We start from the raw sequence: 19,560 nt of genomic DNA on the forward strand, positions 1-19,560 counted from the left end.
TGTGAGATCCCGGCTGATAGACCGTACAGAAACCCTACAGTACCAAAGTGTCTTAGTACCAAATGTAACTAATACTTTGTTTACCATTCACAGAGGAGATCCTTGTGATCATCCCAGACACATTGACTCCTGAAGTTGGTGATAATGTTAACTTCCTGTGTGAGATCCCAGCAGATAGACCCTATAGAAACCCTACATGGTTGAGTCCTGATAATGTCATCATTGATTCCTACATGCCTGGTAAGTAACTCTGCTTAATAGTAAAACAAGACATACAGTTACCCAAGACAATAAAAAGCGCTTCAAATCTCTGTTTCCAACCAGTCCAAAAAAGAATTCAACAAATTTCCAAAACATCTCTGGTATCATCTTTTGTTATTTTCTTTTCCAAATCAACCACAGTCTGGATCGACAGTGGATGATTGATCCCCCAATCCCAACACATCTACCAATTTCTCTCATTTCCAGTTTGATTTAAATGTGTTCATTATATTGTTAACAGTTTTTCCTTTCTTCTGTAATGGTTTTGTTCTATTTTGCCTTGCCTTATTGTCTTCTCATTTTGATATTCGTTATTTATTGAATTCTGTGGTTGTGCTTCTAATGTCCTAGGCTTTGTTTTACTGTCTTTTTTTTTGTTCCAAATAAAGGCAGGAATTATAATTTTTTAAAACCATAAAGATGGGAGCGGTATGTCCAAGTAGATACAGCCGTCGATTTCACCAAACTCTTCCTAACTTGGGATTACTCTCAGGACTTAGGACGAGTTAAACTGCGTATCCGAAGACGTTAGGACGCATTGAACCCATCCTAAGTTTGAATACTACTCACCGTGGCCCAATTTCATAGAGCTGCTCATCGACCAAATTTGAGCTTGCATAGCGCTGTTTATCTTAACACAAAAAGGCATGCTTACCCTCTGGGCCAATTTCATAGAGCTGCTTAAGCACATAAAGTTGCTAAGCACAACCAAATTATGCTTAGTAGAAAAAGGTTACCGGCCAAAATACCCTTTCACATGTACAATCTTGTTTACTGCTCAATTTTGAACAGCAGGAAATTGTTAAGCAATATTTTCTGTTTAAGCAGCTCTCTGAAATTGGGCCCTGGTGCTTACCGACAAAAATTAATGACGGAACAATACAAATCCATGAAAACATGCAAAAATGGCCCTCAAAATGTCCTGATAACCTGTGAAACACGTTTCACCTTAGCACTTTTTTCTGCTAGAGCAAATTGGTTTCATAATTCATAAAAACTTGAAAAGCTGTCCTGAAAAGTGTTCATGTTTGTTTAAGCGCCTTGAGCACTCCTTATTGGTGGATACATGCACTTCAGTATATAACACTAAAAAAACTATTAGTATGTTTCTATGAAACTTAATCTCAATATACATTTCATTAACTTTTTCAATTCACCTGGTTCTCATTCTCTCATAGGGCGAAACGAGCACATGTTTGTTGCCAAAGAGTCTCCTCTATCCTCTAGACTGTATATCAGAGGTCTGGTACCTAGTGACTCAGGGAAGTATACGTGTAATGCTGGTCCACTCTCATCCGATTTTGATATTGTCGTAGATGGTAAGTATTGAATCAAGGATTTATGCATGGAGTTTTCTAGTTCCTGAGTTTATTTTCACTGTACTTGTCTTTCCCTGCCTGTGACCTCTTTGGATCGCCGTTTGAATCCCACCCCAGACCGCAGCCTTGCATGTGGATTGGGTTCCAGTCCCTAACTGATTGCATGGGTTTCCCCATTGGGGTTTTCCCCATTTGGGTTTTCCTCCCACATCTAAAACAAAAAGAAGTTATCTCTTATGGCACACACTGCTGACTGCATAAGTCACCTTTGTACGCTGTTCAAGCGATGCTGTTTTGGCCCCTGTTCCAAAATATACCTTTGATATGCCTTCTTAGCTATTTTGGCTCCAGGACTTTCCAAGCACATTTCCATTAAAACGATGCACTAACTCTTATCTCTTGTACTTCTTCCACCATAAGTTGCACTGAATTAAAGGCACTGGACACTATTGGTAATTGTCAAAGAACAGTCAACTCAATTGGTGTATCTCGAAATATGCATACATAACAAACCTGGGAAAATTTGAGCTCAAGTGGTCGTCGAAGTTGCAAGATATTAATGAAGGAAAAAACACCCATGTCACACGAAGTTGAGTGCTTTCAGATGCTTGATTTCGAGACCTCAACATCTAATTCTGAGGTCTTGAAATCAAACTCGTGGAAAATTACTTCTTTCTTGAAAACTACATTACTTCGGAGGGAGCCGTTTCTCACAATGTTGTATACTATCAACCTCTCCCCATTACTTGTCACCAAGTAAGGTTGTATGCTAACAATTTTTTTGAGTAAATACCAATAGTGTCCGCTGCCTTTAACTATTAGCTTTTGTAATTCCTCCACCCTGAGATGCTCCGCATAAGCTCTAAGCTCTTGTGTTTCTTACTTTCTAGCATTGGAATGTTACCAGGAATGTGTGAATGGCGCATGTGTCTTAGGTCGATGTCAATGCATTGAGGGATACACTGGTCAACAGTGTGAGATAGAAAGTTAGTCCATTTCTTTATCTTCCAAAACAAAACATAAGTAATAATAATAATTAACCATTCTTGTATAGCGCATAACACATAGTAATAAAACATGTCCCTAAGCGCTCTTGAGAAAAACACAACAGAATAAAAAGACAAGGTGTAGTCGGTAACAAACAAAATGGATGAATTAAATGTTAAATAAGTGCGTCTTTAAAGCAATCTTAAACTTAACAATGGAGTAAATGTTTTTGAGATGTTCTGGGAGATTGTTCCATAAAGTTTAGGCAGTGTGAGCAAACCTGCGTTCACCATATGACTTGGCCATCACTGGTGGAATAAAAAAAAACTTTTTCGTATTAGAACGAAGATTTCTAGAAGGTGTGTTCAATGTTAACAAGTAGGATTTGAAGCTTTCTTTTCTTTTTCTTATATCTCACAATGATTATGACTGTTTACTTTTAAAAGTGTTGAACAAAATTTTATGTAATTTGTCATTGCTTTGATGAAGAACAAAAAAAGGTAAAAAAACGGATTTGAAATTTTGCATGGTGGGAGTGTAGTTAGGTGAGGTTTGTGGTAGCACCATTTGTAAATCTCTTTTAAGTAGCATTCTCCTGAAGAGGATCAGGGGCCAATTTCATAGAGCTGCTTAAGCAAAAAATTTGCTTAAGCACGATAACAGCTCACTTATTTCACACATGTTACTGGCCAACATTTCATGCCATATACATTGCTTGTGACTGGTATTTAGCTGTTGTTTAATTAGCATAACAATTGAGTGGAGTCTTGGCGGGTAATCTGATTTTACTTAGCAAGGAATTTTTTGCCTAAGCAAAATTTTTTGCTTAAGCAGCTCTATGAAATTGGGCCCTGAGCATACTGATCGAAACGTTGAGTTGCCAACTTCAACTTCAACTTCCCACCTTCGTGCATCACCAAGCTAATCCGTCGCCCAGTACTTAAGCAGCATGCAGTATCAGAGTCCAGCATTCTCCAGAAGACGATCAGAGCATACTGATCGAAACGTCAAGTTAAACCAACGGTTCTTTTCAGAACCACCCCAACTCATTTAGAGATTATTACATGGTGTTACCCCAACTCATTTAGAGATTATTACATGGTGTTACCGCAAACTCATTTAGAGATTATTACATGGTGTTACCGCAAACTCATTTAGAGATTATTACATGGTGTTACCGCAAACTCATTTAGAGATTATTACATGGTGTTACCGCAAACTCATTTAGAGATTATTACATGGTGTTACCGCAAACTCATTTAGAGATTATTACATGGTGTTACCGCAAACTCATTTAGAGATTATTACATGGTGTTACCGCAAACTCATTTAGAGATTATTACATGGTGTTACCGCAAACTCATTTAGAGATTATTACATGGTGTTACCGCAAACTCATTTAGAGATTATTACATGGTGTTACCGCAAACTCATTTAGAGATTATTACATGGTGTTACCGCAAACTCATTTAGAGATTATTACATGGTGTTACCGCAAACTCATTTAGAGATTATTACATGGTGTTACCGCAAACTCATTTAGAGATTATTACATGGTGTTACCGCAAACTCATTTAGAGATTATTACATGGTGTTACCGCAAACTCATTTAGAGATTATTACATGGTGTTACCGCAAACTCATTTAGAGATTATTACATGGTGTTACCGCAAACTCATTTAGAGATTATTACATGGTGTTACCGCAAACTCATTTAGAGATTATTACATGGTGTTACCGCAAACTCATTTATAAGTTGCCAACCACTTGTTGTTTTCGTAACCAACGCTAATCAACAGAGATTTACACATGGTGCTATAGCAAACCTCACCTAATTTAAATGACAACATCCCCACTTTTTTGTTGGACAAATTAATTTAATTGTTTTATTCTTAAGACTGTCAAACAAGGAATTGTAGTAGTTGCATTTAAACACAACAAACTGTAAAGCTTTCTAAGAGATGTTAAATTTGCATCGGGGATAACGGATATTAATTTGTTTTTTTTACCCATACACTGATGTGTGTTAGCAATGTATACTCAGTACTTTCCTGAGTCCTGTGAAAATTATCACAGACATGTTACTCAGGTGGGATTCGAACCAACGACCCTTGCAATTGTAGAGCAGTGTCTTACCAACTACTAGACTAACGAGGTTGCCCGGTAGCTAGAGGCAGTTCGAATCCTATGTTTTGGCAGGGTGTACCGCAACGATATAAGAGATGTTAAATTTGCATCGGGGATAAAGGATATTAAAGCTTTTGTAAAGCTTTCGTTGATTGATTTTAAGCATTGGTCAAATCTCATTAGTTAATATTTGGATGTGAAGCTTTTAATGTGCCAATATTGAAATTTATACAAAATGTAATGTTATATATTGTTTCAATGAATTATTAATTAATTGTAACCTTGTATTTTATTCACCAGTACCTAACTTCGACATCCGTATTGTTGGCCCCGACGTCCCGTATCCAATAGTTGGCCAGAATGTAGACTTCCTGTGTGAAGTTCCACCAAGCAGTGAATACCAAATGCCAATTTGGTTAGATAAGAGTGGTCAGATGGTACCAAAAGGATCTCAAGGTACGTTAGTCACTTTACTCTGTCTACTGGGTTAGTTTGTAATCAGATGCCAATAGGGTTAGATAAGAGTGGTCAGATGATACCAAAAGGATCTCAAGGTACGTTAGTCACTTTACTCTGTCTACTGGGTTAGTTTGTAATCAGATGCCAATAGGGTTAGATAAGAGTGGTCAGACGGTACCAAAAAGCTCTCAAGGTATGTTAGTCACTTTACTCTATCTACTGGGTTAGTTTGTAATTAGATGGTAGTATGGTTAGATAAGAGTGGTCAGATGGTACCAAAAGGATCTCAAGGTATGTTAGTCACTTTACTCTGTCTACTGGGTTAGTTTGTAATCAGATGGTAGTATGGTTATTAGATAAGAGTGGTCAGATGGTACCAAAAAGCTCTCAAGGTATGTTAGTCGCTTTACTCTGTCTACTGGGTTAGTTTGTAATCAGATGCCAATTTGGTTAGATAAGAGTGGTCAGATGGTACCAAAAGGATCTCAAGGTACGTTAGTCACTTTACTCTGTCTACTGGGTTAGTTTGTAATCAGATGCCAATAGGGTTAGATAAGAGTGGTCAGATGGTACCAAAAGGATCTCAAGGTATGTTAGTCACTTTACTCTGTCTACTGGGTTAGTTTGTATCAGATGCCAGTATGGATAGATAAGAGTGGTCAGATGGTACCAAAAGGATCTCAAGGTACGTTAGTCACTTCACTCTGTCTACTGGGTTAGTTTGTAATCAGATGCCAGTATGGTTAGATAAGAGTGGTCAGATGGTACCAAAAGGATCTCAAGGTACGTTAGTCACTTTACTCTGTCTACTGGGTTAGTTTGTAATCAGATGCCAGTATGGTTAGATAAGAGTGGTCGGATGGTACCAAAAGGATCTCAAGGTATGTTAGTCACTTCACTCTGTCTACTGGGTTAGTTTGTAATTAGATGGTAGTATGGTTAGATAAGAGTGGTCAGATGGTACCAAAAGGATCTCAAGGTATGTTAGTCACTTTACTCTGTCTACTGGGTTAGTTTGTAATCAGATGCCAGTATGGTTTGATAAGAGTGGTCAGATGGTACCAAAAGGATCTCAAGGTACGTTAGTCACTTTACTCTGTCTACTGGGTTAGTTTGTAATCAGATGGTAGTATGGTTTGATAAGAGTGGTCAGATGGTACCAAAAGGATCTCAAGGTACGTTAGTCACTTTACTCTGTCTACTGGGTTAGTTTGTAATCAGATGGTAGTATGGTTAGATAAGAGTGGTCAGACGGTACCAAAAGGATCTCAAGGTATGTTAGTCACTTCACTCTGTCTACTGGGTTAGTTTGTAATTAGATGGTAGTATGGTTAGATAAGAGTGGTCAGATGGTACCAAAAGGATCTCAAGGTATGTTAGTCACTTCACTCTGTCTACTGGGTTAGTTTGTAATCAGATGCCAGTATGGTTAGATAAGAGTGGTCAGACGGTACCAAAAGGATCTCAAGGTATGTTAGTCACTTTACTCTGTCTACTGGGTTAGTTTGTAATCAGATGCCAATAGGGTTAGATAAGAGTGGTCAGATGGTACCAAAAGGATCTCAAGGTATGTTAGTCACTTCACTCTGTCTACTGGGTTAGTTTGTAATCAGATGGTAGTATGGTTAGATAAGAGTGGTCAGACGGTACCAAAAGGATCTCAAGGTATGTTAGTCACTTTACTCTGTCTACTGGGTTAGTTTGTAATTAGATGCCAGTATGGTTAGATAAGAGTGGTCAGGGCCCAATTTCATGGCTGTGCTTACCGCCGAATTCTAGGCTTTTGATCACGATTCCCCGCTGACGTGCAAGCACTGAATTTCTGCGCTAGCCTTGTAAGCGTTGAATGCCTAGTATTGCGGAGTACTCACGCACAGAAGCCAAAATTCGCCGCTAACCTGTGAAATACGCTTGCCGTAAGCACAGAATTCCCTGCTTCCGTAAGCGCCGATTCTGTGCTTACGGTAAGCAGAGCCATGAAATTGGACCCAGATGGTACCAAAAGGATCTCAAGGTACGTTAGTCACTTTACTCTGTCTTTGTCTTTGCTTTAGGTCACCTCTATGCAGTTGCAGAAAACGACTATGCCACGAGGCTTCACATTGATGGCTTGTTGATTGAAGATTCAGGTAGTTACCAGTGTGTAACTGGTACTCTGTCATCCAGACTGGATCTACAGGTCACTGGTAAGTGCTTCAATAAAAGTCAAAGGTCAAAGGTCAGGACAATCTTTAATTTGTGTTTGTAACTCTCAGCTTTTAGTAGATGAAGTTTAAATGAATACTCCGCGGTAGTAGAATTAAGCAAGACAGTTCTCTTAGAACAAACTCAACCTGGCAAGTAGATACAAACATGGTGTTACCGCAGACGAAATATAAATTGATACCTCACCATCATGCAATCCCTCAAGTCCTATATATGAATATTATGTGTTCTTTCAGGACCGAGAAGTCTCCTGGATTAAAATAATTGACTCAGTTGTAGTAGAGAAGTCTCTTGAATTTCAGAAAATCTACTCCGCGTTAGTAGAATATACAGCAAGACAAGCTCTCAAAAGAAAAACATCTACCCAGCAAGTAGATGTACACATGGCTTTACCGTAAACCAAATACACATTGAGTTTATTTGAGTTATATTTTTGAATGCTAATTTCTTACGGTATTTATTGTTATTCTCAGGCGTAGATCGTTGGATAATTGTATCTCCAGATGGCGCTCCCACAACACCAAGGATCGGGGATAATGTTCTTATTGTATGTGAAGTAGCTGAAGATAGTCCCTACAATAATCCTAAATGGCTGGGACCAAATGATGAAGAAGTACAACCACTAGGATCAAGTAAGTTTGTCTCAAATGGATTTGGATCAAGTAAGTTAATCTCAAATGGATTCGGATCAAGTAAGTTAATCTCGAGTCAACTTGGATCAAGTAAATTAACCTCAAACCAACTTGGATCAAGTAAGTTTATCTCAAATCAACTTGGATCAAGTAAGTTAATCTCAAATCAACTTGGATCAAGTAAGTTAATCTCAAATTAACTTGGATCAATCAAGTTAATCTCAAATCAACTTGGATCAAGTAAGTTAATCTCAAATCAACTTGGATCAATCAAGTTAATCTCAAATCAACTTGGATCAAGTAAGTTAATCTCAAATCAACTTGGATCAAGTAAGCGAATCTCAAATCAACTTGGATCAAGTAAGTTAATCTCAAATGGAGCAAGGCATTTACACTAACTATGATTGCTTTGTAAAAGTTGGGAAGGAAGTGCATTCTGCTCTACCAGCCAGGCCCTTAGTGAATGATACCCATCACGCCTACATCCCGGGCTTTAGCCCCAGGAGTAGGTGGCACTGTGCCACTGGTGACAGCTGATTTAAGTCAACAGCCGAAATCCGTCAAGTGCAGCCCTCCCCTTGATAGTGGCCATCCTTGGCCTTGTGATGTTAGGTACTTTCTCATTAACAATTTTGTTTAATTACCACTCTAGTAACAATATCTCAGTTCTTGGTATGTAGGTACAAGTGTCCTAATACTGTAACATAAATAGATGGAATTGAACTGCCCCTTGAGAAGATGAAATCATTCTTAAATTGCCAATTAATCTCAATTACAAATGGTTTATTGCTGGAAGCTCAAAATATAGATGTATTTGATCAAGATATATGATTTGTTTGTGTAGTTAGCGATGTTGATCAAGATTTATATTTTGTCTGTGTAGTTGGCGTTGGTCATATTGGGGTGCGTGACATTACACCTACATCCACCACTTTAAGTATCAATGGTTTACAAGCATCAGATGCTGGAACGTATGTATGTGTAACTGGTCCCCTGCGCTATGTCTACAAAGTGGAACCTCAGTGTAAGTAACCAGAGATTTTACTTTAGTAAGGAATTCAGTTTACTATAAATCATTCAAGACCAGATTGAGAAACAGTCCTTTCCCAAGCCCGATTTCATAAAGCATGTTAGCACACAAACTTGGTAAGCATAAAAACATTTGCTTACCAAAAATATGGTTACCAACCAGAATACCATACAGTTACAATGGTTACCATTGCTTCCACTGGTACCTGATGAGCAATTGTTGCTTAGCCAATGAAATTTACTAAAGGAATTCAGAATATTAGCAATGATTCAAGACTACATTGAGACAAAAGTCCTTTCTTGTGCCCAGTTTCAGAAAGCCTGTAAGCACAAATACTAACTAAGCGCACAACACTTTTGCTTAGCAAAAAATGGTTACCAACCAGAATACCATACCGTTACCATTGCTTCGACTGGTACCTGATTAATTTTTGCTTAACCAAGAAATTTACGTAGTAGAATTTTTTGCTGAACAGTTTTATGAAATTGGGCCCTGATACTTGGGCCTATCAGTTTTCCAAAGAATTTTGTTTAAAAAAATTTAACCGAATGCCTGTAGCTTTTTGATGGAACAATTTCAAATCAAATGAAAGTAAACCTTACGTGTTTTGTTTCAGTGGATTGCCGAACGAGTCCATGTTTGAATGACGCTACGTGTATTGATGGTAAATGTGTCTGTCAGTTTGGCTTCACTGGATTCCTGTGTGAATCATTGGGTAAGTCACTCTCAATCAATTTTGTTAATTATGGATCAGTTTAATAACATTTATGTTGCCCATCACTATTTTCAAGAAGTGTCTTTTCTCTTCTTGTTCATTACTTTGCTCTCGCTGGTTAAAGTGCTTTATAAATACTTGATTGTCAAGTAAGAAACCACAAGCTTTGCATTCCCTTGATGTTTTTTCCTGTCATTCTCTGAGCGCTTTGTAACCTTAGGAAAAGGCGCTATTATGATATCATTATTATTATTATTATTATTAAGCTCAAGGCATACCATCAATATTGTTTCTGATTGGCACCTTAAACTAAGATATGGACTAAAAATAGGGAGACCACCAACATAGGCCTAGCTACAATCTCTGCCAATCTGCTTGAGCCACCCATACCTAACGTTACAATGACCATTCCATGTCCACTTCCCCCTGACAATAAACATTCTCTACCCGTTCCCGTCCCCCAGCTCAATAGGGATGTTTCGTTTTTCGACGACGGATGGTTCTGGGACGGTTGTTCAGCTAAACGTTGTCGTTTTCAGCACCACGAAGATTCATCCCAAGTACTGTCAGAGAAATTGAGGGACGACCGTCCTCAAAGCCGACGCATGCGCAGATGACGCCAAATGTCATCTTTACCATCGCAGAACCATCCGTCGTCGAAAACGAAAAGTCCCTAGTGTTGACTGGAACGCAAAAGACCGTGCAAACATTAAAAGGGGCTGGGGGGCCCAATGAGATATGGCCGGGATTGTAGCTCAGGTGGTTGAGCACTGGTACATTAAACCAGAGGTCATTGGGTCAAACCTGAAACTAAATACTTGATTGTTACACTTAATATTCTTGACGATGACTAGAGTAAGCTAGCCGAAACGTTCAGACCAATCCAAGAACTGACTCCGCGGTAGTGCGGTTAATTACGATCCTATAAGCTAAAGTAGTAGTCCCAGCCAGTTTTCTAGACCTTCCGCCGGGTAGTAGTTAAAAAGCAAGACAGTTCTTTTCAGAACTGAAAAGTCTCCGGAACATCCGATTAATCTACTCCGCGGTAGTAGAATTAAGAAAGACAGTTCTCTAAGTTCAAACTCTACTTGGCAAGTAGATACACACATGGTGCTACCGCAAACCAAAAATTATATATTGATACCTCACCATGCAATGCCTCAAATCACAAATACTTAATGGTCTTGTTGTGCTTTAATGTCTTTACATGTACCAGTGTTGGAGTGCGTGCAGCCTTGTTTGAATGGTGGTAGTTGTATGGGAGGTATTTGTCTCTGTGCTAATGGCTACATGGGAACCTACTGCCAAACACCAGGTAGGCATCCATATACAGTCTACTCTTAAAGGCACTGGACACCTTTGGTAATTGTCAAAGACCAGTCTTCTCACTTAGTGCATCTCAATATATGCATAAAATAACAAACCTGTCAAAATTTGAACTCAATTGGTCGTTAAAGTTGAGAGATAATAATGGAAGAAAAAACACCCTTGCCACACAAAGTTGTGCGTTTTCAGATGCTTGATTTTGAGACCTCAAAATCTAATTCTGAGGTCTCGAAATCAAACTCAAATATTTTAGTTGAAAATTACTCAAAAACTACAGTACTTTAGAGGGAGCCGTTTCTCACACATTCTTATACCATCAACAACTCTCGTTTGCTCGTTACCATGTAAGTTTTTATGCTTGCAATTACTTTGAGTATTTACTAATAGTGTCCAGTGCCTTTAAATTCTTTAATCATTTAGGTTATTAGACCTTGCATAATGTGCGTACAAAGAGCAGGTATCGTCCAATGGTTTGCTTCCTTTGACCCTAGTGAGGGTGCTTTTTTGGGAGTGTGACGTCATACATGTATGCAAGGGGTCTACTGAGAATGTAAAAGTCGTCTGAGGATCGTCAATAATACTTGCTTTAACCAGTGGGTCGAACAATCAATGATGCGTCTTTTGGACTTTGTTTAGTCTGCAATAGTTTGTGTTTATTTTTGAGCCATGAATCAAAATTATTGAATTACTTCAGAGAAATCAAGCTACATGTAACATGTACATGTAGTGGATGGTTGACTTCATATTTTTGTTCAATTCAATTCAATTCAATTGTTTTATTTTCACACATATATATGCATCAGTGAAATTCACTTCTGCTTGCGAGTCTAAAAATATTAAAAATTACAACACAATACAGAAACCCCTAGACCACAGAGGCATACAATAACAAATAAATAAACAATATGTGCACATTATGCAAAGAGACAACAGTAACAAATTGCAAACCCCTGACAACAAATTTAAAAACATTAACCATTATTAAGTAACCTTATTGCACTGGGATAAAAACTATAGTGAGTACGGTTGGATTCGGCTCTGATCGCTCTATATCGCTTACCTGTTCTCATCGATTCAAACAAACTATTTGCAGGGTGTTGCCATTTACAAATGATTGTATTTTGGGAGGTTTCTTGGGATCCTGCTTCTCAGTGATATCGTTTTGGCTTCATTGGAAGAGTGTAGCACAGCCTCCTCTGATTTGTTCATTGCAAATTTGTTGACGTGAAATTCACATCGCACTCGCATTTGCATTCATATGAACCAGGCTGTAGGTACATTTGTTAACATTTCTTTTGTACCCTTAAAGGGAAGGTACACATTTGATAATTACTCAAAACAGATATTAACTTAAAAACTGTCTTGGTAATGAGCGTTGGAGAGCTGTTGATGGTATAAAACATTGTGAGAAACGACTCCCTCTGAAGTAACATAGATTTTGAGAAAGAACTAATTTCTCACTAAAATAATAAAAGACTTTTATAAAAGACTTCTAGCCAGAAGTCTTTTATTCCTATCTGAACGCACACAAATTCGTCCAACCAGGGTGTTTTTCCTCTCATCGTTTTCTCGCAACTTGATGACCAATTTACATATGTAGCTCAAATTTCCACAGGTTTGTTATTTTATGCTTATGTTGGGATACACCAAGTGAGAAGACTGGTCTTTGACAATAACCAAACGTGTACCTTCCCTTTAATGATGTATACATTTATTACTTTATCTTGTTAGATCCGAGCGCCTTCATCATCCGAGTTGGTCAGACTACTCCAGATATTCCAATCGTTGGTAGTACTCTCATCTTGAAGTGTGAGGTCGGACCCAACAGTCCCTTCCAAAGACCTGTGTGGAATGATCCACAGGGTAGACCAATTGGTCCTCGCAGTGATGGTAGGTCAAAGGTCATTGTTCAATATTAAAGGTCAAAATCAGCAAATTGGCTGACAATGTCTCACAGTGCGATAATTTTATCTTCAGCTGCGCCACGCATCTGGAACTCTCTCCCACTTAATCTTAGGTTCTTGTCTCTGTACCACAAAATTAAAATCTCTTCTCAAAACTGAACTTACGTCACAGGTTTTCAAGGACTAATTTTGTTGTGTCTGTTTTTCTTTGTTTTGTTTTGTTTTGTTTGTTGTTGGTTTTAACTGCGCCTTGAACACCCATCAGGGTGGCTATGTGCGCATTACAAGTCTTATTATTATTATTAGTATGGAGCTTTTATTAATTTCTGTCATGTTTCCATTCTCTGGTTTCTGATATAACATTACTGGTGTGTCATGGCGAAGCGAAGCAGTTTAGTTCACTGGTGCCGAGCTCTGGTTTTGCCAGCATCAGGATCAGGCTGGATTGCAGAGACATAGGTCACAATGAGTCGACTTTTGCTTGAGTAGCTTTGATTAGTGTTCATAAATACCCCCAGACAGTTTCGCTTTTCCTATTGGTGGAGAGCGCATCACGTGGGGGTGTTTGAACGGTTGATAATGACACAGCTAGAGCTGTTTATAACTGGGTGTTTTTTCTGATAGCATTTGTGCAGGTTAGGGCACAACCTTGTTCCCTGGGGTGATCGATCTCGCCGCGCCATTAGCCCATGGATACGCGGATGCATACTATGCGCACAAATGCATATTCAAAAAATTATTAAAATGCACCACACGTACAGAGCTCAGTCAAGGATGTCAGAAAACAGAGTTTTTAACAGAGTTTCCTTCTTTATTACGACTTTTAACTAAAATGACATTTATGAATGGGAATAAAAGAGTAGTAAATTATTAAATGTTTGTATGATTTTATTGTTTGACACTCCATCCATTCGTAGGTACTAGTCGAGTGTACGCCACATCACCAACACTGAAGTCAAGTCATCTCTTTATATCTGGACTTTCAATACAAGATGCAGGAACTTACACATGTGCTGCTGGGCCGTTGAAATACACATACAATGTCATTGTACATGGTAAGATAAGTCAATTTCGCTGGTGCATGTAAAAAGTTACTTGGTAATAAGCAATGGAGAGCTGTTGAAAGTATAAAAACATTGCGTGAAGCGGCTCCCTCTGAAGTTACGTAGTTTTTTAGGAAGAGGTAATTTCTGACTTAAGTATTTGAATCTGAGAAAGACTTCAAGCATGAAGTTTATCTCAGGCATCTTGGAGCACAATCATTTGTGCAACTTTCTTTCATTATTTTGTTACAACTTCGATGACCAATTGAGCCCAAATGCTTGCAGATTAGTTATTTTATGCATATGTTGGGATACACCAAGTGCGAATGCTGGTCTTTTGACAATAGACCTTTCTCATGGTGCAGCCATCTTGATTTACTCCCATTCAAATCAATGTAACCAAACCGAGGCTGGAAGGAGAATTAGTCTGGTTCCTTTTCGTACAATGAATATTAGCATCTGTTACTTCTGCTGGTGGCAGCGTGATATAGGTCTATTACCAAAAGTATACCCCGTCTGTAAGTTTCTCTGCTTGAGACGGTACTCAAGCGCTGGTGCTTCTGTTCAGCAGAGTGTGGGTTTGAATCCCGGTCGTGACACTTGTGTCCCTGAGCAAGACACTTAACTATAATTGCTTCTCTCCACCCAGGGGTAAATGGGTACCTGTGAGGGCAGAGTAGGTTCTTATGATTGAGTAACTTAGTGCGCTACATATTTGGCGGGACAGGCTGTGTGTGCCAAGGGAGCTGAGATGGTTTAAGGAATGATTTAAGGCCCAGTGACCAGGGGTAATAATGTTGAAGCGCCATGAGTGTCACTGCGTGATGGGCCTGAACGCTATATAACAAGCCATTATTATGATTATTATTATTATTATTTGATGTGTTGATACAGGTTCACACATGATCCGTGTTCCCAACATGGACAACCACATCCTGAATGTTGGAGATGATCTACAGCTCATGTGTCAGGTTGACGCCAGTAGTAGGTACCGGAATCCGCAATGGATTGGACCAGATGGAGTAGAAATACCATTAGCTAGAGAAGGTGAGTTATCGGTTTCAAGAAACAAGGGACCTTTCTCAAAGCTCGGCTTGGGCTCCGACTCGGGCCTAAGGCCCGGTCCCACTGCAGCGATAACGAGAACGATAACGATAACGACGCCAAGAGAGCGCATTCTATTGGTTGAATGAGCGTGTGCGTATTCTGCGTGGAGCAATTCATCCAATAGAACGCGTTCTCTTTGCGTCGTGACTGTTATCGTTCTCGTTATCGCTGCAGTGGGACCAGGCCTTTAGGCTCCAGTGCTGCGTACGCAGCTTGGCTTTTAACCTGCATTTTGGAGCTGTGTGCATTGCACGAACATCAGCACATGGAGCCTGAGGTGGAGACTAAGCTGAGTTTTGAGAAAGGTCCAAGTTATTGCCAAACAAGCCAGGTATAAAAAATAACCAGGGGTCGGAATTCTCAAAGGAACGGACCAGATTGTAGAAATACCATTAGCTAGAGAAGGTGAGTTATTAGTTTCAAGAAACAAGTTATTGCCAAACAAGCCAGATATAAAAATAACCAGGAATCGGAATCCTCAGGGGAATTGGACCAGATGGGGTAGAAATACCATTAATAGCTAGACATGGTGAGTTATCAGTTTCAAGAAACAAATTATTGCCAAACAAGCCACGTATAAAAAATAACCAGGAATCGGAATCTTCAAGGGAATTGGACCCGATGGAGTAGAAACACATGTAGCTAGACATGGTGAGTTTTCAGGAAGTCAGTGCTAGGGAAGCAGGCCTGGAATTACATGCAGGCAACAGAGACCATGGCCTCAATGGGGGACTTTCGGGATCCTTGGTGTCAGCAGACTTACCAGGTAAAATCCATTGTTCTCGGTAATGTGCGCATGCTTAGAACTACATATACAATGGCAATTCACCTGGTAAGTCTGCTGCCACCTAGCGTTCCAAAGTCTCCCATTGACCCTGGTCTTGGTCATCGGAACCCTTAATGAATTGGACCAATTGGATGAGAAATGTTTTCCAAATAAGCTTTTCCAAAAGAGAAATTTAATTATTTTCTCTGTATAATAGGTTTGGGACCTGAGCGGTTGTATATTGAGTCTGTGTCCGAGTTGTCCACTCAGCTGCACATCAGTACAATCAATATAGAGGATGCTGGGAGCTACACCTGCAGAGTTGGTTCATTTGAAGCAGAGGTTTCTATCACGGTCAAAGGTCAGTTCACTTTGGATGTATTTCATTTATTTATGCTGGTTGTGAAGCCAAGAACTCTCAGAAAAGCAAAAACTGTACAAGCCAAGAACCAAATGGAGACAGTTTCAGTTTAAGATGTGGGAAACATCAAAGAATTATCCAGGGAAAGCCCACGCAGTCAAGTAGGGACTTAAAACCTAATCCATGTAGTGCCCTAGCAGGGTTGAACCGGGGTCCCAGAGGCAGAAGGAAGGCCAGGAAAGATACCATTTTGCCAATCCGATCGCCCAAATGACTATGATACCCAGTCATGATTCCTTTTACGCAGCACATTTATTTATTTTAAAAAAACAAGAAAATTTATAATTAATCATTTATAATTCATAAATACCTGGGTCAGTTTCGCCATTTTGATTGAGGTTATCACGTGGGGGTGTTTAAACGGATGATATAACCACAGCCAGAAGTGTTTAAACATGGGCGTGACACGTGAGCTTGCACCTGTGCTTAAGACAGTTTATTCATACATATTGGTCGAGAGCAACGGCTGGAACATCTGTACCACATTATGCGTGACACGCACGTCAATCTCCTTATAAGGAGTTTTGACCATAGGGCCTTACCATTTCATAGCTGGAGAGGTGTTATGTTGAAAGAATTCATTGAACAATTAAAAAACAATTGCATTTTTTTCATTTTTGCCCAAAGAGTTTTGATGTTTTTTGACCAAAAAGGTATTTATGAATGGGAATAAAAAATGTGCTAGGCCGGTATTAAACAGAGTGTCTAAAACCGGCCATGCAAGCACATATTTATTCCCTTATTGGTTGTTCTTTGTTGTAGATATTGAGTGTAATCCAGCCTGTGTTAATGGAGGAACCTGTACATTCAGTGGATGCCTCTGTCTTGAAGGATATATCGGACAAACGTGTGATAGAATAGGTGAGTTAGGCAAAGACAAACAACCCAACATGTTGGTTAATATGTTTCTTAAAATTACTGGTCAGTAACTGTGACCTCATCTTGCATTTATATGGTGACCTTTGATCTCGTTTTCTACTGCCTTTACCTTTGGTTGTCAGAAATTTTAAAATTATCCGGTGATTTTAAAAACTAAAAATGAAATGCTCCCTTCCTGCTTTTTCTCTCAAAAAGTTGGACGTAACCATGTTTATATGGCTTTATATAAACTGAAGAGGTTGACATTCCACCTAATAATTCATTATGGAGTCAAGAATCTATTAGAACTCTTGATTTGTTAGAGTGTTGTGGCTGAGTGTTTAAGAGCATCGAATTCAAGTTCTGATGCTAAGTCACAGCAGTGTGGGTTCGAATCCCAGTTGTGACACTTGTGTCCTTGAGCAAGATACTTTACAATAATTGCTTCTCTTCACCCAGGGGTATAAATGGTTACCTGCGAGGGTAGAGGTTGATATTGTGAATGAAAAAAGCCTTCGGAGTGCCGCGGCAGCTCAGGGCTGTATACTCCCTATAATGGGAGCTGAGAAAGATTAAAGGGATGTTTATTGGCCCAATGACCAGGGGACTAATGTAAAGCGCACTGATGCGGTTTATTGTGAAATGTGCTATATAAGAATTTGTTAATATTATTTTGCTGAGATGTAGAACAAAGAGCCATTCCAAAACCTTTTTTTACCCACGGATTACATCTCTTTGAAATCCATGTTTCCCTCCATCCTACAATCTAGACTGGTTTAAGAGGTATGTCAGTTCTTACTATCAGCTCCCCTGGGTTATTTCTCAAATTTTAAAAATTCTTCTTCTTATAAACTTTTAAACGGGCAATCTTGGTGGTCTAGTTAGTTAGACACTGCTGTAGAATTGCAATGTTCGTGGGTTCGAATCCCACCCAAATAATATGCCTGTGATATTTTGTTCACAGAACTCGGGAGAGTACTGAGTATACAGTGATAACACACATTGGTGTAAGGGGAAAGTACTGAGTATACAGTGCTAACACACATTGGTGTAAGGGGAAAGTACTGAGTATACAGTGATAACACACATCGGTGTAAGGGGAAAGTACTGAGTATACAGTGATAACACACATCGGTGTAAGGGGAAAGTACTGAGTATACAGTGATAACACACATTGGTGTAAGGGGAAAGTACTGAGTATACAGTGATAACACACATCGGTGTAAGGGGAAAGTACTGAGTATACAGTGCTAACACACATCGGTGTAAGGGGAAAGTACTGAGTATACAGTGATAACACACATCGGTGTAAGGGGAAAGTACTGAGTATACAGTGATAACACACATTGGTGTAAGGGGAAAGTACTGAGTATACAGTGATAACACACATCGGTGTAAGGGGAAAGTACTGAGTATACAGTGATAACACACATTGGTGTAAGGGGAAAGTACTGAGTATACAGTGATAACACACATCGGTGTAAGGGGAAAGTACTGAGTATACAGTGATAACACACATCGGTGTAAGGGGAGAGTACTGAGTATACAGTGATAACACACATCGGTGTAAGGGGAGAGTACTGAGTATACAGTGATAACACACATCGGTGTAAGGGGAAAGTACTGAGTATACAGTGATAACACACATCGGTGTAAGGGGAAAGTACTGAGTATACAGTGATAACACACATTGGTGTAAGGGGAAAGTACTGAGTATACAGTGATAACACACATCGGTGTAAGGGGAAAGTACTGAGTATACAGTGATAACACACATTGGTGTAAGGGGAAAGTACTGAGTATACAGTGCTAACACACATTGGTGTAAGGGTAAAACCAACATTAATATTCTTTAGCCCCAGTGCAAATTTAACATCTATTAAAAATAAAATATATAAATAAATAAAGTTTGACCTTGATTTTTGCAGATCCTAACTACTTGGTGGTTGATATACCGAATGAGATCCCGACGTACGGAGATGACTTTTCATTGCTATGTGTTGTACCACAAGGAAGTCCTTATAGTGGGTTAAGACCAATCTGGTTAGATCATCACGGACAACGCATTGCTCCTAGTGTACAAACAGGTAACTACATTTACAACTTTATTGTACTGTCACCTAAATCTATTTGCCTAACTTTTTTTCCTGCATGTTGGCTAGTATATTAATTTTTTAATTTTTTTTTAATGCAAGTTCGCCCAAAACAAGGCTAAAAGCCACTCTAGGAAGGGCTACAAGGAAGAAAACATAGAAATGCAGAAACTCAGTGGAGCTGAAGGTAGGAATTGATATTCCACTTAAAAGATGGCAGATCATAGGATGAAGGGAAACATGCACTTAAGGTAAGGAGTTCCAAAGAGATGCAGTACGAGGGAAAAAGCTACTGGAGTAGCTCTTT

General features: G+C 39.2%; 1 protein-coding gene across 1 annotated transcript in view; it reads left to right on the forward strand.

Moving 5' to 3' along the window:
- The window catches only part of LOC117301759, a 241,232-nt gene that overhangs the window by 118,958 nt on the left and 102,714 nt on the right, over positions 1-19,560 (forward strand). Inside the window, exons 71-85 of the mRNA XM_033785780.1 lie at positions 94-240; positions 1,440-1,580; positions 2,471-2,566; positions 4,995-5,150; positions 7,208-7,339; positions 7,832-7,990; positions 8,874-9,014; positions 9,637-9,735; positions 10,952-11,050; positions 12,793-12,951; positions 13,883-14,020; positions 14,903-15,055; positions 16,099-16,242; positions 17,065-17,163; positions 19,089-19,247. Coding sequence (XP_033641671.1) covers positions 94-240; positions 1,440-1,580; positions 2,471-2,566; positions 4,995-5,150; positions 7,208-7,339; positions 7,832-7,990; positions 8,874-9,014; positions 9,637-9,735; positions 10,952-11,050; positions 12,793-12,951; positions 13,883-14,020; positions 14,903-15,055; positions 16,099-16,242; positions 17,065-17,163; positions 19,089-19,247 — 2,022 coding nt within the window. The remainder of the gene's footprint in view (positions 1-93; positions 241-1,439; positions 1,581-2,470; positions 2,567-4,994; positions 5,151-7,207; positions 7,340-7,831; positions 7,991-8,873; positions 9,015-9,636; positions 9,736-10,951; positions 11,051-12,792; positions 12,952-13,882; positions 14,021-14,902; positions 15,056-16,098; positions 16,243-17,064; positions 17,164-19,088; positions 19,248-19,560) is intronic.

This window comes from Asterias rubens, chromosome 17 (assembly GCF_902459465.1).
Source record: "Asterias rubens chromosome 17, eAstRub1.3, whole genome shotgun sequence".
Taxonomy (NCBI): domain Eukaryota; kingdom Metazoa; phylum Echinodermata; class Asteroidea; order Forcipulatida; family Asteriidae; genus Asterias; species Asterias rubens.